Below are 23179 nucleotides of genomic sequence, written 5' to 3' on the forward strand. Positions count from 1 at the left end.
AATACAAACTATCCACAACCACCCTTTGCTTTCTGTGGGCAAGCTTATTCTGGATCCACAAAACAAGGTCTCCTTAGATCCCATACCTCATTACATTCTGAACGAGCCTCACATGGAGAACCTTATCAAATGCCTTACTGAAATCTATACACATTACATCCACTGCTCTACCTTCATCAATGTGTTTTTTTTTACATCCTCAAAGAATTCTATCAGGTTTGTCAGGCGTGACCTGCTCTTGACAAAGCCATGCTGACTATCCCTAATCAGATTATGTCTCTTCAAATGCTCATAAACTCATAATTCCTGCCTCTCAGGATCTTCTCCAACAACTTGCCCACCACTGAAGTAAAACTCACTGGTCTGTAATTTCTTGGGTTATCTGTACTCTCTTTCTTGAAGAAGGGAACAACGTTTACAACCTTCCAATCATCTGGTACTTCTCCCATTCCTATTGATAATACAAAGATAATCACCAGAGGCTTAGCAATCTCCTCCCTCACTTCCCACAGTAGCCTGGGGTACATCTTGTCCAGTCCCAGCAACTTAATACCTTTCTTAATGTCTATATGCTCAAGCATTTCAGAGTGCTGTAAGTCATCCCCACAATTGCCAAGTTCCTTTTCACTGGTGGCTGCTGCTTTAGAAGCTTGACATCATCTAACACAAATTAGCCAGCCTAGTTGGCAATCCATTCACTCAAAGGTTCGATTCTTCAATCCCTCTGCCGCAAACATACCAAGTTCCTGCCTAAAAGATACACTGTAATGGCTTCCAAACTTATAACCCCTAACATCTAGAGGCAGTGGTGGCAAACTTATGGCCTGAGCAAAAATTTTGTGGGCACATGGCATGCATTACCACTCCTCAATTCTTTCAACCACATCCAAAATAAAAAGATACATTACGATTATCTTTACTGCCAAATGAAGCAGTGAGTGATTTTTTACAACCCGAAGGCAGTGAGATGTTTCCATATGAAATGCTCACACCAGCATGCTGCTAGCTAGATGGTGGTGAGAACACATGACGTTGAATGATACATTTATAAATCCAGAGCTGGTGTACACATTAGGATTTGAATAGTAACCAGTTACAATAACAACACTATCGAGAAATCCTGTTTTTTTCCTATTGTCTTTTTAATAGATAACAGTAATACTAAAAATTTTTGAACTTTTTTTTAAATGCTTCAATTCTTTCAATTTGTCTCTGGTAGACTTTTATTAATAGTACAACAATGAATACACATAAATAAGCAACAGTACTTAATTTTTTCCTTAAAAAAAGTCTATATTTATTGTTTGTTGTTGTTCAGTCAAGTCCGACTCTTTGTGACCTCATGGACTCCTGCACACCAAGCCTTCTTGTTGGAAACTGCCTCTCTAAGATCACCCACAGTCACACGCATTGTCTGAGTAATATTATCTGTCCATCGTAGCCTCTGTTGTCCTCGCCTTCTTTTACCTTCTGTTTTACCTAACATGAAAGTCTTCTCCAAGGAATCCTGTCTTCTCATGATGTGGCCAAAATATTTTAGCTTTTGTCTCATAATCAAGCCTCTTAGTGAGCAGTCTAGCTGTATTTCTTCAAATATTGACCTTGTATCTTCTTGCTGTTCAACAAACTCTTAACACTTTCCTCCAGCATGAAAAGGGTGTCAATTCTTTTGCATTCAGCCTTACTAATAGTCCAGCTCCCACGGCCATACCTCACAACTGGGAATACCATAGACTTGACTATACGGATCTATGTAGACAATGCTATGTCTCTGCTCTTCAGTATTTTATCTAAATTTGCCATTACTGTCTTTCCAGAAATAAGTGGTGTTTAATTTTGTGGCTGCAGTTACCATCTATAGAAAGTTTTGAACTGAGGAAGACAAAATCTGTCACTGCTTCCACTTCAAAGGTTTAAAGGTCAAATTTAATGTCAGGGAAATGTATACAATATACATCCTGAAATGCTTTTTCTTCGCAAACATCCACAAAAACAGAGAAGTGTCCCAAAGAATGAACGACAGTTAAATGTGAGAACCCTAAAGTACCCCCCCAGTTCCCCCCTCCCACACGTAAGCAGCAGCAAGCAACAATCCCCCCCTCCCCCCACGGGCAAAACAAAAAGCACACCCGCTACCGAGCAAAAGCATGAGCTAGGTAATAGCAAAGACACAGACCAAAGTTATCCCCAGAGGCTTCGCATTACTTCCAACATTCAACAAACCACAGGTTCTCTCTCTCCCTAGCAAGGGAGCAGGTATCCCCCATTTTCACAGCGAGTGGGAGGCATAACAACAACCCACTGGTTTCCTTTCCATTTATTAAAATGGAGTTGATAGGGCTGGTCAACATAATTTTGGTTTTCTTAATATTGAGCAAAAACCAGCTTTTGTACTTTCTTCTTTCACCTTGATTAGAAGCTTCCTCAGATCCTCCTCACATTCAGCCATTAGAGTAGTATAATACAGTAATATAAATGCAGATAAATCAAACAGGTTAGCAAATGATTATATATAAGCAAGTGTGGAAATATATGAAAACCAAGCTTCTTCAAGTCTAGGGGTAAATAAATAGTCTTACGATGATGAGTAAAGTTCAGTTCAGTTCAGTTCATGGTATTGAGTTGAGTAGTGATGGAGAGACAGAGAGGGAGAGATCTCTACAGGTGAGCTGTTGCCGTCGACCTTCCCGTTGTCCTCCGAAATCCTTTAGAAGTCACTGACTGTGACCACAACAAAGGGGACCGTTCTTCTGTGGTAGAATTATCAACCCAGGCAAGGGTTAGACACACGAATAACTCCCCACCAGTCACACCCTTTTCACACTGTGAGAGCCACTGATAGATCCGCCTGATCAATCCTCCAAAACCCACTTTTTCTGTGGGCACAACAAAGCTCATTCAGTATCCAAAACCAGGTGTCCGTGTGTCTGTCATCTGACCTTGCTGAATACTAGCTGTCCATCAAGCAGCTCCTCCCCCTCTCTCTGTAAGAACTGGGAAACTGCTAGCGTCCTTGCAAAAGTGCAAACATGCTGCCGAAAAGCCATAACACCATCTCAAAGCAGTCTTCGCCTCTCTCTCTGTTTCGTTCTCTCTCTTTTTAACAAGGTGTCTGGTGTTGGACACCTCTCTCTCTCTCCCTCCCTTTCCAAAAGCACAGTTCATAGAGGTAATTCAAGACCCCGTCACAATATGATGATGAAAGCAACTTCAAATGTAAATAACATAATAATCAAGGGCTGAAGAATCTGTCACACAATACATTTACGCTATGTGATACAATTGCTAAAAGTGAATCAGCACTTACTACATTCAACAAAAGGATAAGACGTGAGAGAATCAAGTGTGACAGTGGAAAAGTGTGTATGGAACTGGAGAAGGTAGCGGAGGTACTTCACGGAAAAGGATCTTGGCAATTGTAGGGATGACTTACAGCAGACTGAAAAGCTTGAGCATATAGACATTAAGAAAGAGGACGTGCTGGAGCTTCTGGAAAGCATCAATTGGAATAAGTCACTGGGACCTGATGAGATATACCCTAGGCTACTGTGGGAGGTGATGGAGGAGATTTCTGAGACTCTGGCAATAATTTTTGCATCATCAATATGGACGAGAGAGGTTTCAGAGGATTGGATGGTTGCAGATGTTTTTCCCTTATTCAAGAAAGGGATTAGAGATAGCCCAGGAAATTATAGAACAATGAGTCTTACTTCAGTGGTTGGTAAGTTGATGGAGAAGACCCTGACAGGCAGGATTTATGAACATTTGGAGAGGCATAATATGATTACGAATAGTTAACATAGCTTTGTCAAAGGCAGGTCATGCCTTACAAGCCTGATTGAATTTTTTAAGGATGTGACGTTGATGAAGGTAGAGCAGTAGATGTAGTGTATATGGATTTCAGCAAGGCACTCGATAAGGTACCCCATGCAAAGCTTATTGAGAAAGTAAGGAGGCATGGGATCCAAGGGGACATTGCTTTGTAGATCCAGAACTGGCTTGCACACAGAAGGTAAAGAGTGGTTGTAGACAGGTCATATTCTGCATGGAGGCCAGTGACCAGTGGTGTGCCTCAGGGATCTGTTCTGGGACCCCTCCTCTTTGTGATTTTTATAAATGACCTGGATGAGGAAGTGGAGGGATGGGTTAGTAAATTTGCTGATGACACACAGGTTGGGGGTGTTGTGGATAGTGTGGAGGCCGTCAGAAATTACAGCAGGACATCGATAGGATGCAAAACTGGGCTGTGAAGTGGCAGATGGAGTTCAACCCAGATAAGTGTGAGGTGGTTTATTTTGGTAGGTCAAATATGATGGCAGAATATAGCACTAATGGTAAGACTCTTGGCAGTATGGAGGATCAGAGGGATCTTGGTGTCTGAGTCCAGAGGACACTCAAAGCTGCTGCACAGGTTGACTGTGTGGTTCAGAAGGCATACGGTGCATTGGCCTTCGTCAACCGTGGGGTTGAGTTCAAGAGCCGTGAGGTAATGTTACAGCTTTATAGAACCCTGGTCAGACCCCACTTGAAGTACTGCGCTCAGCCTGCGCTCAGTTCTGGTCATCTCACTACAGGAAGGATGTGGAAACTATAGAAAGTGTGCAGAGAAGATTTAGAAGGATTACCAACATGCCTTATGAGAATAGGTTGAATGAACTTGGCCTTTCCTTCTTGGAGCGATGCAGGATGAGAGGTGACCTGATAGAGGTGGATAAGATGATGAGAGGCATTGATCGTGTGGATAGTCAGAAGCTTTTTCCCAGGGCTGAAATTGTGAACACGAGGGAACACAGTTTTAAGGTGCTTGGAAGGAAAATAGAGGGCCAGGGGTAACCCAAGGTAATTTCTAAAGTAATTACATGTTCGGCACAGCATTGTGGGCCGAAGGGTCTGGATTGTGCTGTAGGTTTTCTATGTTTCTATGTTTCTAAAATGATTGCAATTTTGTTTCTAGATTCATCATAGCTTCAAGCACTAGGAAGTCCATAATTGTACCACATTTGCGACACATACTTGGATGACACTTTCACAACCTTTATTTTTGCATGAGTAGCCTGTAGATGATATGGACAATATAAACTGAAAAGGGCTTTGACAACAATACGAGGCTGGCTTTGGTGTCAATTAAAGGTAGCCGGACTGAGAAGATCCCAGTTCACTAAGTCCAGTGTTGGAAGAATGCCTTTTAAGTTAAAACTTCACCTCTCTCTTGTGCTTTCCATCCTCACCTCCACTGTCAAACCCCATTGGGTTTCTCTCTACCATCACCAGATCATAAATATGGCCCTTACAATCTATCTTGACCCTGATGAAGCTTTCCTGCAGCTATTCTGTTGGAAGATCTAAAAAAGATATTCGACTAATGGGGATAAGGAAATAGCAAAAGGCATTAAACAATTATTTTCCATTTGCCTTCACTGTAGTAGACACAAAAAACAGTGGATACATTAGTTTTGGTTTGTCAGTATCCCTAGATTGATCTCTATTAATTAAAAATTGAAGATTTTGCCTCACTGGTCAAGAAACGAGTTAGAAACATAAAGAAGAACAGTCGTCACAAACAAGAGAAAATCGGCAAATGCTGGAAATCAAAGTAATTCACACACAATGCTGGAGGTATTCAGCAGGCCAAGCAGCATCTACGTTAGAAGAGTAAACAATCAATGGTTTGGACTGAGACCCTTCATAAGGACTAAAAAAAAGAGATGAAAAGGCAGAGTAAGAAGGTGGAGGAGGGGCAGAAGAAGTACGAGGTAGTAGCTGATAGGTGAAACTGGAAGAGGATGAAGTGAAGTAAAGAGCTAGAAATTGATAGGTGGAAGAGATAAAGGGCTGGAGAAGGGGGAATCTGATAGGAGAGGGCAGAAGGCCGTAGAAGAAAAGGAAGGGGAAGGAGTATCAAAGGGAGGTGATGAGCAGGTAAGAAGATAAGGTGAGAGAGGGAATTGGGAACGGGGATTGGTGAAGGGGGAGGGGGGGCAATTACCGGAAGTTCGAGAAAGTGACGTTCACTGGAGTCAGCAGATTACTCTAACATCAACTATATATAAAATTGTTGAATCTACAATTAGGAATCTGGCAGCATGGCACTCACAAAATAATTAGAAAGGAGCTACAGCATTAGAGAACAGAATAATTGTAAATGCTTGATATACTCTGCAAATCAAACATAATCTGTGGACACAGAAATAGAACTTACCTGCTGTATGTTTCAGGTTAATCAAGGTCATTAACCTGGAACAATTTATTTCTCAACAGATCCTGTCTAACTTGATGACTATTCCCAATATTTTCAATTTTATTGCAGATTGCCAACATCCAAGGTAGCCTGCTATGCATTTATTGTAAAGGATAACTAATCTTTTACATACTAGACTCCTGATGAAGGGTCTCACCCTGAAATGTCGACTGTTTACTCTCTTCTATTGATGCTGCCTGGCCTGCTGAACTCCTCCAGCATTTTGTGTGTATTGCTCATCTTTTACATATTCATTTATGGAATGCAAGAATTGAAAGAAAAGGTCAGTGTTTATTATCCATTTCTAACGTGGTGAAGACCCATCCTGACCAGTTGGCGAATATCTGGTTAAAGTATTACCTTTATACTGTTGGGTGGATTGCTGTGGGTTCCAGGATTGAGAGTTAATGGTGATAAAGAAACAGCAATGTATTTACAACTTAGAATAACATGCGACTTAAAGTGGACCTGCAGATGCCGGATGAACTGAATAAGTATTTTGCATCAGTCTTCAAGCTGATACTAACAGTATGCCAGAAGTTTGAGAGTCAGCGGGCAGAAGGGTGTGAAGTTGCCATTACTATGGAGAAGGTTCTTGGGAAACCGAAAGGTCTGAAACTAGCTAAGTCTCTTGGACCAGATGGAGTACACCCCGGTGTTCTGAAAGAGGTGGCTAAAGAGATTGTGCAGGCATTAATAATGATCTTTCAAGAATCAGTTTATTCCAGCATACTTCTGGAGGAATGGAGAATTGCAAATGCCATTCCACTCTTCAAGAAGGGAGAGAGGCAGAAGATAGGCTAGTTAGTCTGACCTCAGTGGTTGGGAAGATGTTGGAAGGTGTTGATTTTTAAGGAGCACACACAAAATGCTGGAGGAACTCAACAGGCCAGGCAGTACCTATGAAAAAAAGTCAACAGTTGTCGGTTAAGGCCGAAAGGCTTCATCAGGACTGGAAAAATAAGATGAGAAGTTAGATTAAGAAGGTGGGGGGATGGGAGAGAGAAATACAAGGTAGTAGGTGAAAGGTGAAACCGGGGGAGGGGGGAGGGGAGCAGTAAGGAGCTGGGAAGTCAAATGGTGAAAGAGATAAAGAGCTGGAGAAGGGAGAATCTAAGAGGACAGAAGGTCATAAATGAAAGGGAAGTGGGAGGAGCACCAGAGGAAGATGATTGGCATGTAAGGGATAAGGTGAGAGAGGGAAATGGGAATGGGGAATGGTGAAGGAGGTGGGGGGGAGCTGCCGCAGATTACTGGAAATTTAAGAAATCAATGTTCATGCCATCAGGCTGGAGGGTACCCAAACGGAATATAAGGTCTTGCTCCTCCAACCCGAGTGTGGCCTCATTGTGGTAGTAGAGGCAGGCATGGATGACATGTCAGAATGGGAATGGGACAAGGAATTAAAACAGGTGGCCACTGGGAGATCCTGCTTTTTCTGGCAGATGGAGTATAGGGGTTTGGCAAAGCGGTCTCCCAATCTATGCCGGGTTTCATCGATATACATTATTAAGGATATGGTTTTGGGGTAATTGGAGGCACATGATAAAATAGGCCAAGTCAACATGGCTTCCTAAAGGAAGAAGCTTGCCTGACAAATGTTTTCGAATCCTTTGAAGAAATAACAAGCAGGATAGACAGAGGAGAATAAGTTGATGTTGTATACTTATTTTTCAGAAGGCCTTGGACAAGATGCCGTACATGAGACTGCATCACAAGCTAAGAGCACATGGTATTACAGGAAAGATACTAGCATGGATAGAGCATTAGCTGATTGACAGGAGGCAGTGGAAATAAAAGGAGCCTTTTCTGATTAGCTGCAGGTGACTAGTGGTGCTTCAACACAGAATGACCAGTCCAGTTTGCCTGACATGTAGTCATTCAAAGACTTGAATAGTTCTGCCCCAGTTGTGTTAGTTGGCAGCAGCAGTGCACACAACATATCCTCGTGCACATCGTCTTGAAATATATATTGCACATAAACCAGCAGTATTGCCTTGTTGTTGACACTGGTAGACTCATCGACCTGGATAGCATACCATGGTGACTCGTTAAGCCATTACAACAGCTGTGCTTCGATGTCCTCCGCTATGTCATCGATTCTCCTTGAAACTGTGGTAGCTGAAAGAGAAACCTGTGCCATCTTGTTAGCTGCAGCTTCTTCCAACAGTTCACGGCACATGTCCTTGGCAGCAGGCAGAATCAATTCTTCGCCAGCAGTGAAAAGCTCCTTAGCCTTAGCAATACGGCTAGCCACTATACAACGCTCTCAGGGCAGCAGCGTTTGTGGAGGCGGTGGCTCTCAGCACTTGTTTCTGTCCCGCTTGCTCACATTTTTTTCTGCTCAAAAAACTCAACGGGTTTGTCTTTAAGTGCAGGGTGCTTGGACTCAAGGTGCCGAAGCAGTTTTGAGGGCTTCATTGCCTCATTAGACAGCTTGTCTCCACATATCACACACACAGGGGGCTTGGAGCATGCGAGTCACCAGTCGCAAAAAAGCCATATTTTATGTATGACTCGTCATATTTTCTGTTGAAGGAAGCTTACTTTATTTTTTGCAGTCTCGGCCTCAGCTGCCTCTGCATTATCATCATCATTAGGCCTTTTATGTCCCCTACCACCTCTTGCAAAGAAACTCTCAAGCGACGTTTGTTTTTTACTCATCGAGTAGTTGTAGGTTAATAACCGACTGATGATGTCATATGGGTAATGACCTTGCATGCATTCAAGTTCAACAGTGGGCGTGACAGGAAGTGAGGAAAGGTGCAGCTGACTCATCATTTCATATTGCCAAATCATATCGTTTCCTCGTGGCCTGGTAGCACATGCTTTGCAGCCCAGTACCAGTCCACGGCCCGGTGGTTGGGGACCACTGTACAGGGTCTGTGTTGGGACAGCTCCTTTTTACATTATATGTCAATGATGGAATGGATGGCTTTATGGCCAAGTTTGTGGATGATACCAAAATAAGTGGAGGGGCAGGTGGTTTTGAGGAAGTAGGCAGAGGTTGATAGATTTTTGATTAGTCAGGGCACAAAGGGATATGGCAAGAAGACAGGAAATTGAGGCTGAGAGGGATAGTGGATCAGCCTTGATGAAATGGCAGAGCAGACTCTTTGGGCCAAATGCCCTAATTTACTCCTAGATCATATTGTCTTATGGTAAGGTTCCTTGCACTTTCTGGTCTTGAGCTATTTGTTTGCAGATGATGTGATGTGTTGTCAGCATAGCCTCGGAGTGTATGCAGTTCATTTTGTAGATATTGGACGTAACAGTCACAGTGCTCTAGTGATGGAATGAGTGATTGATTAGAGCAGTAAATGAACTGGCAATTAAGCAGGCTGCTTTGTTCTAGGGTGTCAAGCTTATAAAATCATCCAATTGCACTGAACAGAAATGAGCCCTTTTACCTCACCAGGTCCCTACTGACCATAATGCCATCTATGCTAATTCCATTTTACTCTATTAGGAGGCCCATATCTCTCTACCCTTTCTTATTCAAGTACCTGTCCTAACACGCTTAAACATTGCAATTATACCTGCCTCTACCACCTCTCCTGGCAGCTCATTCCAGATATTCACCACCCTCTGTGTGAAAAACTTAACCCTCAGACCTCCTTTAAAAATGTTCCCTTTCACCTTAAACCTGTGTCCTCTATTTCTAGACTCACATATTGGGAAAATATTTTGAATACCTATCCTACCCGTCCTTATTTTATAAACCCCTGAGTCCTTTGCATTGAATCTGTTGCTACCACACACTTCCTAAAATGTGGTGACCAGACTGTACATAATATAGTTAGTTGAAGCTGCAATCAACCAGATCACTGAAAAGTTTTACAATGTGCTCCTCATGTGCGATCTGCCTTTTACAGTGTGTGTGAATCAGGAGTGAATAAATCACAAGAAACTCAAGCTCTTGAATGATCCAGTCAAGTTGCTGATAAATTGTAAAGCTAAGGAATTTGAAAATGGGGGACCATTGTAGTGTTATGCCATCGAATGACAAGAATAAAGTTAGACATTGGTCAAAAGTAGTCATTGCATAGTACCTGCATGAAGCAAATATTGAGACGAGGCCTCCATCATCAGGGTCGACCATAAGATGTTGTGTCCTGGCTGTCTAGATACACAAGCCAAGACAGTACAATATGGACAGCAAGCAAATATTACTCGCTGAATTTTACACAAGCAATTTAATGAGGTTGCCACACAACATGCTGTTACAAAGTATCAATTCATGAGATCGAGGATATATTAGCATGGGCGAAAGAACTGAAAATAGGAATAAATGAGTCATTTTCTGGCTGGTAGTGTGATGGTTTGGAGATTAGTGCAATTCTCAGCTATAGATTTAGATGAGGGGATTTAATTATCTTTAAACCAGATGGGAAAATAAGCTAAGGGGAGGATGCAAAGAGGCTACAGGGAGATACAGGCAGATTGAATGGTAGTGTATGAATATGGAAAATGAAGCATAATGCGGGAAAATATAAAATTATACAAATCATATGAAATTAACAAGTTCTTCTTCCTTACTCTAGGATTAGCTTCCACTCCAGTTGTATAGGATATGAGACAGCTAACAAGTTCAATCTGTAAACCACTGACTTCCACAGAAAAGGCAAGATGTGCATAACAGGGTGGCCAACGGCTACTGAGTGAGAGAGTTCACTCTTCCACCATTTATTCCAAGTTTCCATGTACACCAAAACAAGTTTCTCAATACTATCTTGAAAGTTCCTTCTCTAACTTGAACGCTCAGAGCCAGAGCTCCCTAACAATCCATTAGCCTAATGTATATCTTCATGGAGGTTTGAACATGAACCTTGATTTTTTTTTTTCCTGTCTGTCTCACTGGCACCAGAGTAACACAGTGAAGGCTGCTGCCTCTCTGCTCCAGCAACCTGGCTTCAATCCTGACCCACAGTGCTACCCGTGTGAAGTTTAAATATTCTCTCTGTGACCATATGGGTTTCCTCTGGGTGCTCTAGTTTCCTCCCAGCTCCCAAAGATGTATGCTAATTGGTTAATTATCCACTGTAGGTTGCCCTTAGAGCATAAGTGAACAGTGGAATCTGATGGGAGATGATGGGAAAGTGCTTGCATATACTCAAGAGCCAAAAGGTCTTATCTGATTAAAATTTTACTTGTATTGGAAACAATTTATAATCATTGAATAGATTGATTCTTGATTTGCTAAATTCCTAAACATTTGCCACATGAAGAGATATTAAGTCAAATGTATCTGTATTCTCTGAAGGTATTGAAAATTATAGGTTGTTTGTCTCACTCCAGTCCGGGAGAAAGCTACGAAGCATCAACGCCAAGACTACCTGACTCAAAAACAGTTACTTTCCCCAAGCTGTAAGGCTGATCAAAACCTCCACCCACGAACCCACCCCTCCACACAACCATCACTACGTTATCATTCCCTGTCAGTCACCTTATGTACAGACACTTTTGTGCCTCTCACTGACTGTTCACAAATTTTATTCATCTGCATGTTAAAAGCTACTTTGGAAAGCTTGGTGTGCAATGCTGCAGATAGCAACCAGGGCAGCGGGATTAGTCGAAGGTACAGTTTAGGATAGTATGGATAAGATTGACCGATTCATTCTGCACATACACCTATAGGACTATACCCCTACCCCTACACTGTATTTCACACAATCCTTACGCCCTGCAGGACCTGTGTAGAGTATTAATATCTTTTACATAGCATGTTATTAAAAAATGATCTCTTGAAATTTGTAAAATGAAGTGAATTTTGTGTCAATGGATGAACTTCTTTGAGCTTCCCATTTCTGGATTATTAACATTTATATCCATACTGATATACTTATAACACTTTCTTTGATTCATAATTGATGCTCAAAATTGACCTACAAGGATTACATTGCTTTGATTTGACGAACACAAAATTTGTGTTTAACCATAAATTTGTAAATAAAACAAATGAAATGCTACTTTACTATGTACACCTGCTCATTAATGCAAACATCCATTCAGCCAATCACGTGGCAGCACCTCAGTGCATAAAAACCTACAGATATGATCAAAAGGTTCAATTGTTGTTCAGACCAAATATCAGAACGAGGAAGAAATGTAACCTAAGTGACTTTGACCATGGAATGATGGATGGGGTCAGATGGGATGGTTTGAGTATCTCAGAAACTGCTAATCTCCTGCAGATTTTCATGCACAATAGTCTCTAGAGTTTACAAAGAATGGTGTGAAAAGCAAAAAACATTCAGTGAGCTGCAATTCTTTGGACAAAAATGCCTTGTTTTTGAGAGAAATCAGAGGAAAATAGCCAGACGAGTTCAAGTTAACAGGGAGGTGACAATTACTGAAATAACCATACATTACAACAGTGTGCAGAAGAGAATCTCTGAATGCACAACATGTTGAACCTTGAAGTGGATGGGCTACAGCAGCAGAAGACTACTAACATACATAAGGAAAAGGGCCGTAACAAAATACAGCTGAGTATTTTCATTGCATGAATAAGCCAGGGGAAGCTTTGCACCTCATAGTGAACCCCCAAATACAAGAATTTGTCAAACATATTTAACATAATTATAACTTTGAAAACTACCCCAGTACTGTACTATTATCCCAAGAAATTTTATTAAAAATTTTCATGTAGGGAAATTCATTTTATCTGAATGAAACAGTTGCAAACAATATTGAAAGTAATAATCCAATGGAAAAGGGCTAGTAATCCCACTGTAGTTAGAAGTCCATTCATTATCACAATTTTCTGAGGATAAATAATAAATACAACATTTGAAACAGATCCTTAAATCATCAGCTTGAGTCAAAATATTCCTTCTCAAATTTGGTGGGCATATTGGGAATAAAATTGTCTCAAAGCCTTCAGTCTTACACTCCAGCTAATCTAATTAGATCTGATTGCACTCAGCCACAAACCTGTCTTGTGATGGAACTGATTAGTCGATTTCAGTAATATACATTCCTAGTGCACAAAAGATTCTTACCAAATGGTGAAAACTTATCAAAATAACAACCAGGCAGTGACATCTATCAGTATGTATATCCCTTTTATATATTATTTCACTCCCTGCTCCAAGGAAGCTTATGAGCATTCTCTTTATTGAGTGTATTCCAAATATACAAATTTTCACTCATTCTTTTGGGATGGGATTACAAGTTAAATTAGACAAAGGTGTTTTTTTTTTCGATATATGTCATGGTAACATGCCCGTCTGAGTTATCAAGCCCATGCTGCCCAATTGCACCTATGTGACCAATTAAACTACTAACCCACATGTGGAGGAAAGCCAAGCACATGGTTACAGGAAAAACATTCAAACTCCTTTCAGACAGCAGCTTAACTGAGAACCGCAATGCCGGTGCTATAATAGCATTACATTAATCGCTAGGTTACCCTGTCACCCAAATGTGTAAATATCATAAGCACATGATTTATTCCTACTTATAGATTCCCCATCCAAAACTGATCAAACTTTCAACCTTGCCCTTATTCTTAGTCACTGGCAGGTTCCTAGATGTGCTTGATACCCTGTAATTAGTGATACTGAGATTTTTTTTTAAAGTATACTATATACCCACCTTCTACCATGTATTTTAGTTTCAGTGAAGTTTAGTGCATAAGGGTTAACAGTCAATTTAAACTGGGATAAGTTGGTGCAGACAAGAATTCCAGGACAGGACAGCGTTAACTATGTGGAGCTCAAGATGAAACCTGAGCAGTTTCAATTCTTGAATCTCTTAAGTGATCCAGGAGCTATTCTGAAAATAAAAGTACAAGATATATAAAGTTCTAAATAAAAATATCAAAAACCAATTGAATCTGGCATGGCATGGTTCCGGGGGAATGAAAAATGGCAGATGTCACTCCACTCTTCAAGAAGGGAGATAGGCAGAAGAGAGAAAATTACAGGCCAGTTAGTCTGACTTCTGTGGTTGGGAAGATATTGGAATCTGTTGGAATTCTTTGAAGAAATAACAAGCAGGATAGACAAAGGAGAATTGATGTACTTGAATTTTCAGAAGGCCTTTGACAAGGTGCTGCACATGTGGCTGTTTAACAAGTTAAGTGCCCGTGGTATTACAGGAAAGATTATCAGCAGTGGTTGATTGGCAGGAGGCAAAGAGTGGTAATAAACCTTTTCTGTTTGGCTGCTAGAGACTAGTGGTGTTCCACAGGGGTCTGTGTTGGTACTGCTTCTTTTTACATTTTACTGTATGTCAATGACTTCAATGTCAGAATTGATGGCTTTGTGACAAAGTTTGCAGACAATATGAAGATAGGTGGAGGGGCAAGTAGTTTTGCAGAAGTAGAGAGGCTACAGAAGGACTTAGGTAGATTAGGAGAATGGGCAAAGAAGTGGCAGATGGAATACAGTGTTGGGAAGTATATGGTCATGCACCGGTAGAAGAAATAAAAGAGTAGACTATTTTCTAAATAGTGGTCATGCACTGGTAGAAGAAAGCAAAGAGTAGACTATTTTCTAAATAGAGAATAAATTGAAAAATCAGAGGTGCAGGACTCCCAAAAGGTTAATTTGCAGGTTGGGTTGGTGGTGTGGAAGATAAATGTGATGTTGGTATTAATTTAAAGAGGACTAGAATATAAAAGCAAGGATGTAACGTTGAGGCGTTATAAAGAACTGGCGTGGCCTCACTTGTAGTATTGTGAGCAGCTTTGGGCTCCTTATCTAGGAAATGATGTGATAACATTGGAGAGGATTCTAAGGTGCTTATGAAAATTACTCTGGGAATGAAAGGGTTAACACATGATGTGTGTTTGATGGCTCTGGGCCTGTACTCTCTGAGTTTAGAAGAACGAGGGGGGGGGGACCTCATTGAAACCTCTCAAATATTGAAAGGCCTGGGTAGAGTGGATGTGAAGAGGAGGTTTATTTTAGTGTGCGAATCTAGGATCAGAGAGCACAGCCTCAATACAGAGGCACATCCATTTAAAAAAGAGATGAGGAGGTATTTCTTTAGCCTGAGGGTAGTGAATCAGTGGAATTCATTGCACAGACAGCTGTGAAGGCCAGGTCATTGAGTAAATTTAAAACAGAGGTTGAAAAGTTTCTGATTAATCCAGGTGGCAAAGGTTATGGGGAGAAGGTAGAAGAATGGGATTGAAAGGATAATAAATCAGCTATGATGGAATGGCAGAGAAAACTCAATGGACCAGAGTCTAATTTTGTTCCTATTTCTTATGGTCTTATATCTTTGCTGGGACAAAATAATTCATACATATGGTCTTAAAGCTTTTCAGGACAGAGATTCCACACACCCAAAATTAATGCTGTGAGGGCTGACTCTGTGAACACAAATAAAAATTAACTGTACATACCTGTGAGCAAGTTTGGTGTGCTAAGTGACAAAATGTTTCTGGTCTGGAACCTATCTCTATCACAATGATGCAAATAACATAGCTGTAGTTGATTGGTTTGATACAGACCAATTAACATAACCCATCTGTTTTACGTTGAACTGATGAAGGTCATAAAATCACCTGGTCATTTCACTTTGTAATCCATACCTCTTGAGCTGCCAGGCACCTGTTATGGGCCAGCAGCCTATGGTCTGTTGACAGCACTGTTTGTTTGCAAAGTTGTCCTTTTAACTTTAGGATGAGTATTACTTGTAATTTACATTAAAAACTTAGACTGATTTTTGTTTACAACAAAAAGCTGAGAAAGGAATACTGGTAAGAAGTTTAACTTTGTCACAAACTCCGACTCTCTGGAAGAGTCATGCTGCTGTGCTAAGAAGCTGAAGTTAACGATCAGCCTCTGGGGTCTGGAAAGTGAACATCCAGCACAGAACCTACTTATACAGTGAAAGCATGTGTGCAAAGGGAAGATCATTCCCTACAATTTTTAAGACCTTACTTTTTCCAACATAAATGTATACAATGTTTGAAAGGCCACACAAAAGTGCATTAGTGAGTTGATTTTCATGTAATTTCTTCTCGGAATAGCTCCCATTTCCAGCAAAGCATAACCGAACAATGTGTCCATCCTTGATACTACTGCAATCGGCTTTTAAGGGAAATTAGCCTTCATCTCAGTTCCAATGGTTCATTTCTTTTACATTACCTCCAACTCTGGAGCATTTAAAGAAATCATTCTTGCTCATATTTTCTTTGTATGATTGAAACTATTCCAGTTTTCTGTTGCCATCCCAACATACTCTTTAATGCCAGGTTCAGTCCTTTAATAAATAGGTCATGGGGTGGAAATATGTCTCTACCAAGGAGGTGTGAGGCACTTCTTCCCTCCACTAGCCTGCAGGTCACCCTTGGGCAAGTTGTAGCACCCACTTAGCCTCCCAGTCAGGGTCACATGAAGCCATGGGATCAGGTGATGGATGGTTGTATGAGCAGCTGGTACATATCACTATTCCTGGTTTTGCAACCACTGACGCCAGGCAGACAATCTCTAAAGAGTATTGATAATGGCTGGCATCACCCACCTTGTAAAGATACTGCCTAGAAGGCAATGGCAAAACCAATTCTGTAGAAAAATTTGCGAAGGACAATCATGATCATGGAAAAACCATAATCCCCTATGTCATACAATATGGTACATAATGAAAAAATGAACTTTGAGTAAATTGTGTCCTTTTCAGCTAAGTGTATCACAGGTCCAGTTTTGAAGACAAACTTTTCAGAACAGAAGGTTACCAGCAAACAAATGAGTTGTGGTTTTATTCTGCTTAGTTATTCAAGGCACTCTCATATACATTTTCCAAGAATCTGATGTAGTATGGCATTTATACACAGGAATATACTCACAATTGTTTGCAGATTAGACCAAGAGTATATTATCTAAAACCAGATTTCAAATGAAATATAGTAAGAATAAGTTTCATTTAATTATACATTTGCTATATTTTTATATATTTAAGAGTTTCAGATGCCTTGATTTAAACACAAAATAGTTTTTAACAGCTTTTGAATAGTTTTGAAGGTGGGAACGTGGCCTTATGACTGGTCAAGAAATTTCTCATGTTTTCAAAGCAAAACCATTTCTGCTCTAGCACATGACTCAGTTATATCAAATATACCTTGATACCTTGCTAAGTGAGTCCAAAATGGCCTTGGTCAGTAGGTTTACCTTTGCAATATTGAATTAGCATAAAAGAGCAGTATTTATGCTTATGTATGCAGAGTTCATAAGCCAGTCGGTGGTGTAGTGGCATCAGCATCAGACTTTGAGATGGATGGTCCTGAGTTCAAATCTGGCCAACTCCTTGCTTGCTTTCCATCTGTGCTGCATTGAGCATCAAGCTAACAATTAGGTCTCATAAACAAGTCAAGTGCTATGAAAACAGCTGCCTGAGGAGCCAAGAGGCCCAAGAAGGAACAACATGTAGAGCTCATCTTAACATGTCTAGTGAAGTTGTGATCATTTTTTTAAAAAACAGTATTGCTCCATTGTCTATGGATTTTAACTCATGGCAGATGTCCTTCTGACAGGTCTCCTATGTTACTGTCACACCGCCACCCACCACTCCCCTGTCTTCTCTCAAACTGACACAGAAACTTCCTGTCAAATATTTCATTCATCAGTAAAATGAGGAGCCATATTTTTTTGTTTATCTGCAACAGCCCTCTCCTCGATATTGTCCAATTATTATAGGAAATGTGCCTAAAGGCTGGCTTTGTTTCCTAATTTCTGCCCAATAAAGTGGCAGCAACTCATTAAAATTTAAGGCCTATGCAGGTTGTGACTTGAAACAACTGACGGATGGAAGCTATGCTACTATTCTTCCAAATCTGCTTGGAATATAACTGATCTAAGGTATTTCACATTTTTACTGTAAGGTTTAAGTGCTTAAGGTTTACTAGAAAACAAGCTGGGTTTGTGATAATAGCAAGAAGGATATGAAAAAGCTTCAAAGCAATTTAAGCAAGTTGAGTGAGTGGGTTTATACATGGCAGTTGTACAAAACTTTGATTAGGCCACATCTGGAGCATTGTATGCAGTTCTGGTCATCACACTGTAACAAGGTAGTGAAGGGTTTGAATGGGGTGCAGAAGTTGCTCATCAAGGCATTGCCTGGTTTGGAGTATATTAGCTATGAGGAAATGTTGAAGAAAGGTATTTATTTTCTTTGGAGCATTGAAGGCAGAGGGGCAACCTGAGAGGAATATTAAATCACGAGAGGCATAGGTGGGTGAGTGAGTCAGAGACTTTCCTAGGGAGAAAAATTTTAAGATTTGGAGGACAAGTTTTTATTTTAAACACAGAAGTGGTAGGTGCCTGTAAAGGGTTGCCGGTGGACGAATTAGAAGCAGATATGGCAGCAATGTTTAAGGGGCAATGAGACAGTCATATAAGCAGGCAGGGAATAGAAGAATATTGATCATGTGAAGGCAAATAGGTCTAATTTGGATTAGCATCTTAATCAGTGCAAACTAAAGGCAAAAGTCAACATACGAAGATGGATGGTTGTTCCATTAAACAGTCTAAAATCCAGTGCTACAGGCTCAAAAATAAGGAGGAGCCCATTATGACTGAAATTAGTGGAAATGTATTCTCTCATTAGTGGTGAACCTTTGGAATTATCAATTCCAGAGGACCAAGGTGTTCATTGAGCTCATCCAAAACACAGTTTTTCTTTACATTATCAGAATCAAGGGATGTAGTGATAGGGCATTGAGATTTATGGTACATATACAGGTCTTTTGGCCCACTCCAGATAGTATATGGTGGCACATGTGTACTTTGACAATAAATTTACTTTGAATTTTGAACTCTGAACAATGAAGCCTATTAAACTAATCCCATTTACCTGCACATGGTATATATCCGTCATCCACTGCCTGTTCTTAGAGGGTTTAGAGGGATATGGGTCGAACACAAGAATTTGGGACCAGCTTGGAGAGCACCGTTGTTGGCACGGGCCCCTACTGTGTTGTATTGGTTTATGACACAATAACTCTACATGGGTTGGAGGGCCTGTGTTTGTGCTGTACTATTCTATGAGCTACATTTGGTTCAACAGAGCTTTTTTTTTGTTGATAAAGATGAACAAATAATTTCTTGAAGTATAACTTTTGGGTTAGATGTCACTAGTAAATGCAATTAGTTCTCAGTGAAACTGCAGGCACTTAGCCTTTTGACCCAGATTGTCACACATTACTGAACTCACTGAATGATAGATGGCACTGCATACTGAGTACAAAATCACTGCTTTGAAACAGCATCAAGTTTGACCTGGTGATTCTGGGCAACTGGTCCATATCAATAAAATTTACTACTTCATTATGTGTATATGGAATCTCAGTTTTACAATTATTTTGATGTAAAAAATTAACTTATATTTCAAGATACATAATTAAAGAATGGTGAAATAAGTTGCAGCATGATAGCATAGTGGTTAGTGCAACACTTTACAGTGCCTGCGATCCAGGTTCAATTCCCACCACTGTCTGTACGGAATTTGTATACTCTCTGCATCCATGTGCTCCAGACTTCTTCCCACATTTCAAAGACATAAGGGTTACAATTAGTAAGTTGTAAGCATGTTATGTTAGTGCCAGAAATGTGATTTTGAGCACTATAGCAGTGTAGCAATTAGTGCAACACTATTACAGCTTTGGGCATAGGAGTTCAATTGAAACACCATCTGTAAGGAGTCACTGTACGTCCTCCCCGTGGAATGAATGGGTTTTCCCCTGGTGATACAATTTCCTGCCACAGTTCAAAGATGTACTGAGTAGGTTAATAGGTCATTGTAAAGTGTCCCATGATTAAGTTAGAGTTAATTAGGGATGTTGGGGGTTGCTGGAGTGGCATAGTTTGAAGGGCCAGAAGGTCCTACTCCGTTCTGTATTGCTCAATAAATATCTGCAAAACATGGTGAAAGTTCAAAGTTCAAAGTAAATTTATTATCAAAAAACATTTACATCACCATATAAAACCCTGAGATTCAATTTCCTGCAGGCATTCATAATAAATATAAAGAAAAAAACAAGCAACATAATAATAAATAAACAATAAAAATCAAGAACATGGGATGAAAAGTCCTTGAAAGTGAGTCCATAGGTTGCGGGAACAGCTCTGTGTTGGGGTGAGTGACATTGAGTGAAGTTATCTCCACTAGTTCAAGAACAAGAGGGGGAATAACTGCTCCTGATCCTGATGATGTGGGTTCTGTGGCTCCTGTACCTCCTTCCTGATGGCATCAGCGAGAAGAGTGCATGTCCTGAAATGCTGGGGTCTCTGATGATGGATGCTGCTTTCCTGCGACAGTGCTCCATACAGATGTACTCAATGATGGGGAGGGCTTTATCTGCAATGGACTTGGTTGTCTCTGAACTAAAAAAACCTGAAACCCAATTTTCAACGGGAAGGAGGGAGGGAACGTCGACTTAGACCATGACCTTCAGCAGGAAAGGAAGTTGTGATAAAAATAAACAATAACATCATTTTCAATAAATACTGTCTGATGTCTGTAAAGGGCCCAATTGTTTAGTTTCTATTTCAGAAACTATATTTGATTCGTGAATGTGCACTTTTCATCTGCGTATTATTTTGAACTGCTGGGTCATTATTTATGAAAAAGTTGATTTGTGAATGGCATCAAGTTTTTTAATACATATTTTCATATCACTTCATAGGGAGTACCCTCTACAATAAAACCATGATCAAAACTTTAAAAATGTGAATACACTAATGTAGACAGATTGTCCAATCACTTATTACGCACCAAAAAATGAAATACTTTTGAAATTTAATAAGCTTCTATACAGAATGTTAACAATTTTATTAGAAATTGTTGCAAAAGTTTCATCATTTTTTTAGTATATTCTCAAACTAAGAAATAGAAATTCTACCCTTCCCTTCAACAAATGAGGAAGTTTTTTTGGATCAAACAAAGTCTAACAGAGATTAATAAGCAAACCTTGGATCCAAACCTAAGGCACAATGAGTTCAAAGTTGTGGGGAGATGTTACAACCCTGGAGAATAAAATAAATGAATGTAAGTTCTCTCTGCATGTTTTCCACCCAGAAGAAAATATACCAGCATGAAAGGTGTCAGGGACAGGGAATATGGACATAGAGGGTGATTGTTGGGTATCAAGTGAGAAAAGAAAGGAATTCAATGGGTAGGAGTGCAAATCAGAATAGCTTCACTGGAGAGACAGATGCAGGGAGGGTGATGAAGATCATCGGGAGTGAAGATGGTCACATTGTAGGACTCATTTGGAAATATTCCTACTCCTTCAAGTCACAAACAGTGCTGCAAAGATAGTTAGCTGGTGGAACATATCATTCGTATCTTCTCTTGCCTCCTGGATTTGATAAAACATGATCAAATTAGATAAAATATACTGCCTTGCAGAATTATTTGATCAGTTTTCCACAGAAGTATTCTCAGCAAATCATGCTCTATTGAATGTGATTCAGAATACAATAACCAAGATTTAGAATATTACCAAATCCAAAATCGTATTGAGTATAGAAAAGCAACACTGAGATTAAAATCAAAATCAGAAATTACCTCACTAAATGACACAACAGGTGCAATGAATTGATGGCGTACTCCTTCTATTTATTTTTTCTGATGTTTACATAAAATGTGGATCAATTGTACATAAACTATAAAAATTTGATGTTGTGCTAATTTTCTTATGGAATTAACTAATATGAAATTTATTTTCCTATTTCCATAATAATTAAATATCTCATTCATTGTGTTAAGAGTCCTTTGTAACAATAATTACAAGTTATCTTCCAAAGACAACAACAGAAAAAAAGAACATAGTTAGTCGGGTTTCTAAATTGGAATAAAAAATAGCAAAGGTCTTGAAAGATTTTGTTAAGTGACAAGCAGGGCGCTGGGAAGGTTTTGAGAAATTGGCATATGTCAGTGAAGTAAACCTGATTCTGATGGTCAACGTCAGAATTAACTTTAATTATTAGCATTCACTTCATTTGATTTTAATGTTATATGATTTTACCCAGGAATCAGATCCCTAAAATTTATCATATTTACAAAATTGTTAAAGACAAGCAAATGCCGACAAGAATGAAGCATTCCCTAGTTGGATGCTAACCGTGAGGGGCGTAGTTATAATTGTTAGACCAATCTAAACCTTTCCCTGAAAATGTAAAGGCGTGCAGTGCAACTCCCCATTCTTAGTCCAACTCCCCCAATAACCTGCAGCATCAGCACCAGCAATAAATCTTGGCGAATCGGGCCCTTCTCCCTTAATAGAATGATTTCGGAACGCAGAGTGAATCGCGGCCCCAGTGCCATTTACCTCTTTTTTCTTCTGCCCACTTCCGAAATGAACACACAAGAGGAGAAGCAGCCAGGAGCTGACGGTTACCACGGACAGCGGTGCCAACCTCCGACTGGACGCCATTCCGATAACTGGGGTAACGCCAGCCGCGTATCTTATTGGCTGAGACGCTGGCAACGCAATGATTTCTGATACATGTAGTCCATGGTGAGCTCTCAATTAGCGAGGAAGAGAAGGGAAAAACACAATACCCAGAATGCTCCGCGACTCGGCGGAGGCGATCTATCAGCCAGGTGGTGGCGCCGGGACGCGTGTGACGAAGGGCTGCTGCTCTGCTGGGTCAGCTGGGATAACAGCAACCCAGTGACATCCACGCTCGTGCAATGTCAAAACTAGTTATCAAGGTACTTTTTCAATGTACCGCGGAGGCTTTGTGAAATTTAATTCTGAAATTGTGGGCTTACTTGGCTTACTTCAAACAGAAAAAAAATGAAACGCAACAGACTGTAAACGAAATAAAACTTGAGTATATATTCACCAAATTCTTAGTTTTTTTTTAATGAATTAGTATTTATTCAATTTTTCCAGCGTTTTTCATTTATAACTGTCATTTTATTAAATAAAATAAAATGTGCAAGTATCATCCAGTGGTATTTGCATCCACAGTGATGAAG

General features: G+C 40.2%; 1 protein-coding gene across 2 annotated transcripts in view; it reads right to left on the reverse strand.

The window, feature by feature from the left end:
• tusc3 (tumor suppressor candidate 3) overlaps positions 1-22662 on the reverse strand; it is a 384687-nt gene extending 362025 nt beyond the window's left edge. Inside the window, exon 1 of one of the 2 annotated variants that reach the window (XM_063042117.1) lies at positions 15597-15619. Coding sequence is in view for 1 of the 2 variants with exons in the window: in XM_063042116.1 (XP_062898186.1) it covers positions 22524-22628 (105 nt within the window). In the remaining variant the exon portion in view is untranslated. Of the gene's footprint in view, positions 1-15596; positions 15620-22523 lie in introns of those variants that run through there. The other variant, XM_063042116.1, reaches the window with a different exon arrangement.
• Between the last annotated feature and the right edge of the window lie 517 nt (positions 22663-23179).

This window comes from Mobula hypostoma, chromosome 3 (assembly GCF_963921235.1).
Source record: "Mobula hypostoma chromosome 3, sMobHyp1.1, whole genome shotgun sequence".
In the NCBI taxonomy this organism is placed as follows: domain Eukaryota; kingdom Metazoa; phylum Chordata; class Chondrichthyes; order Myliobatiformes; family Myliobatidae; genus Mobula; species Mobula hypostoma.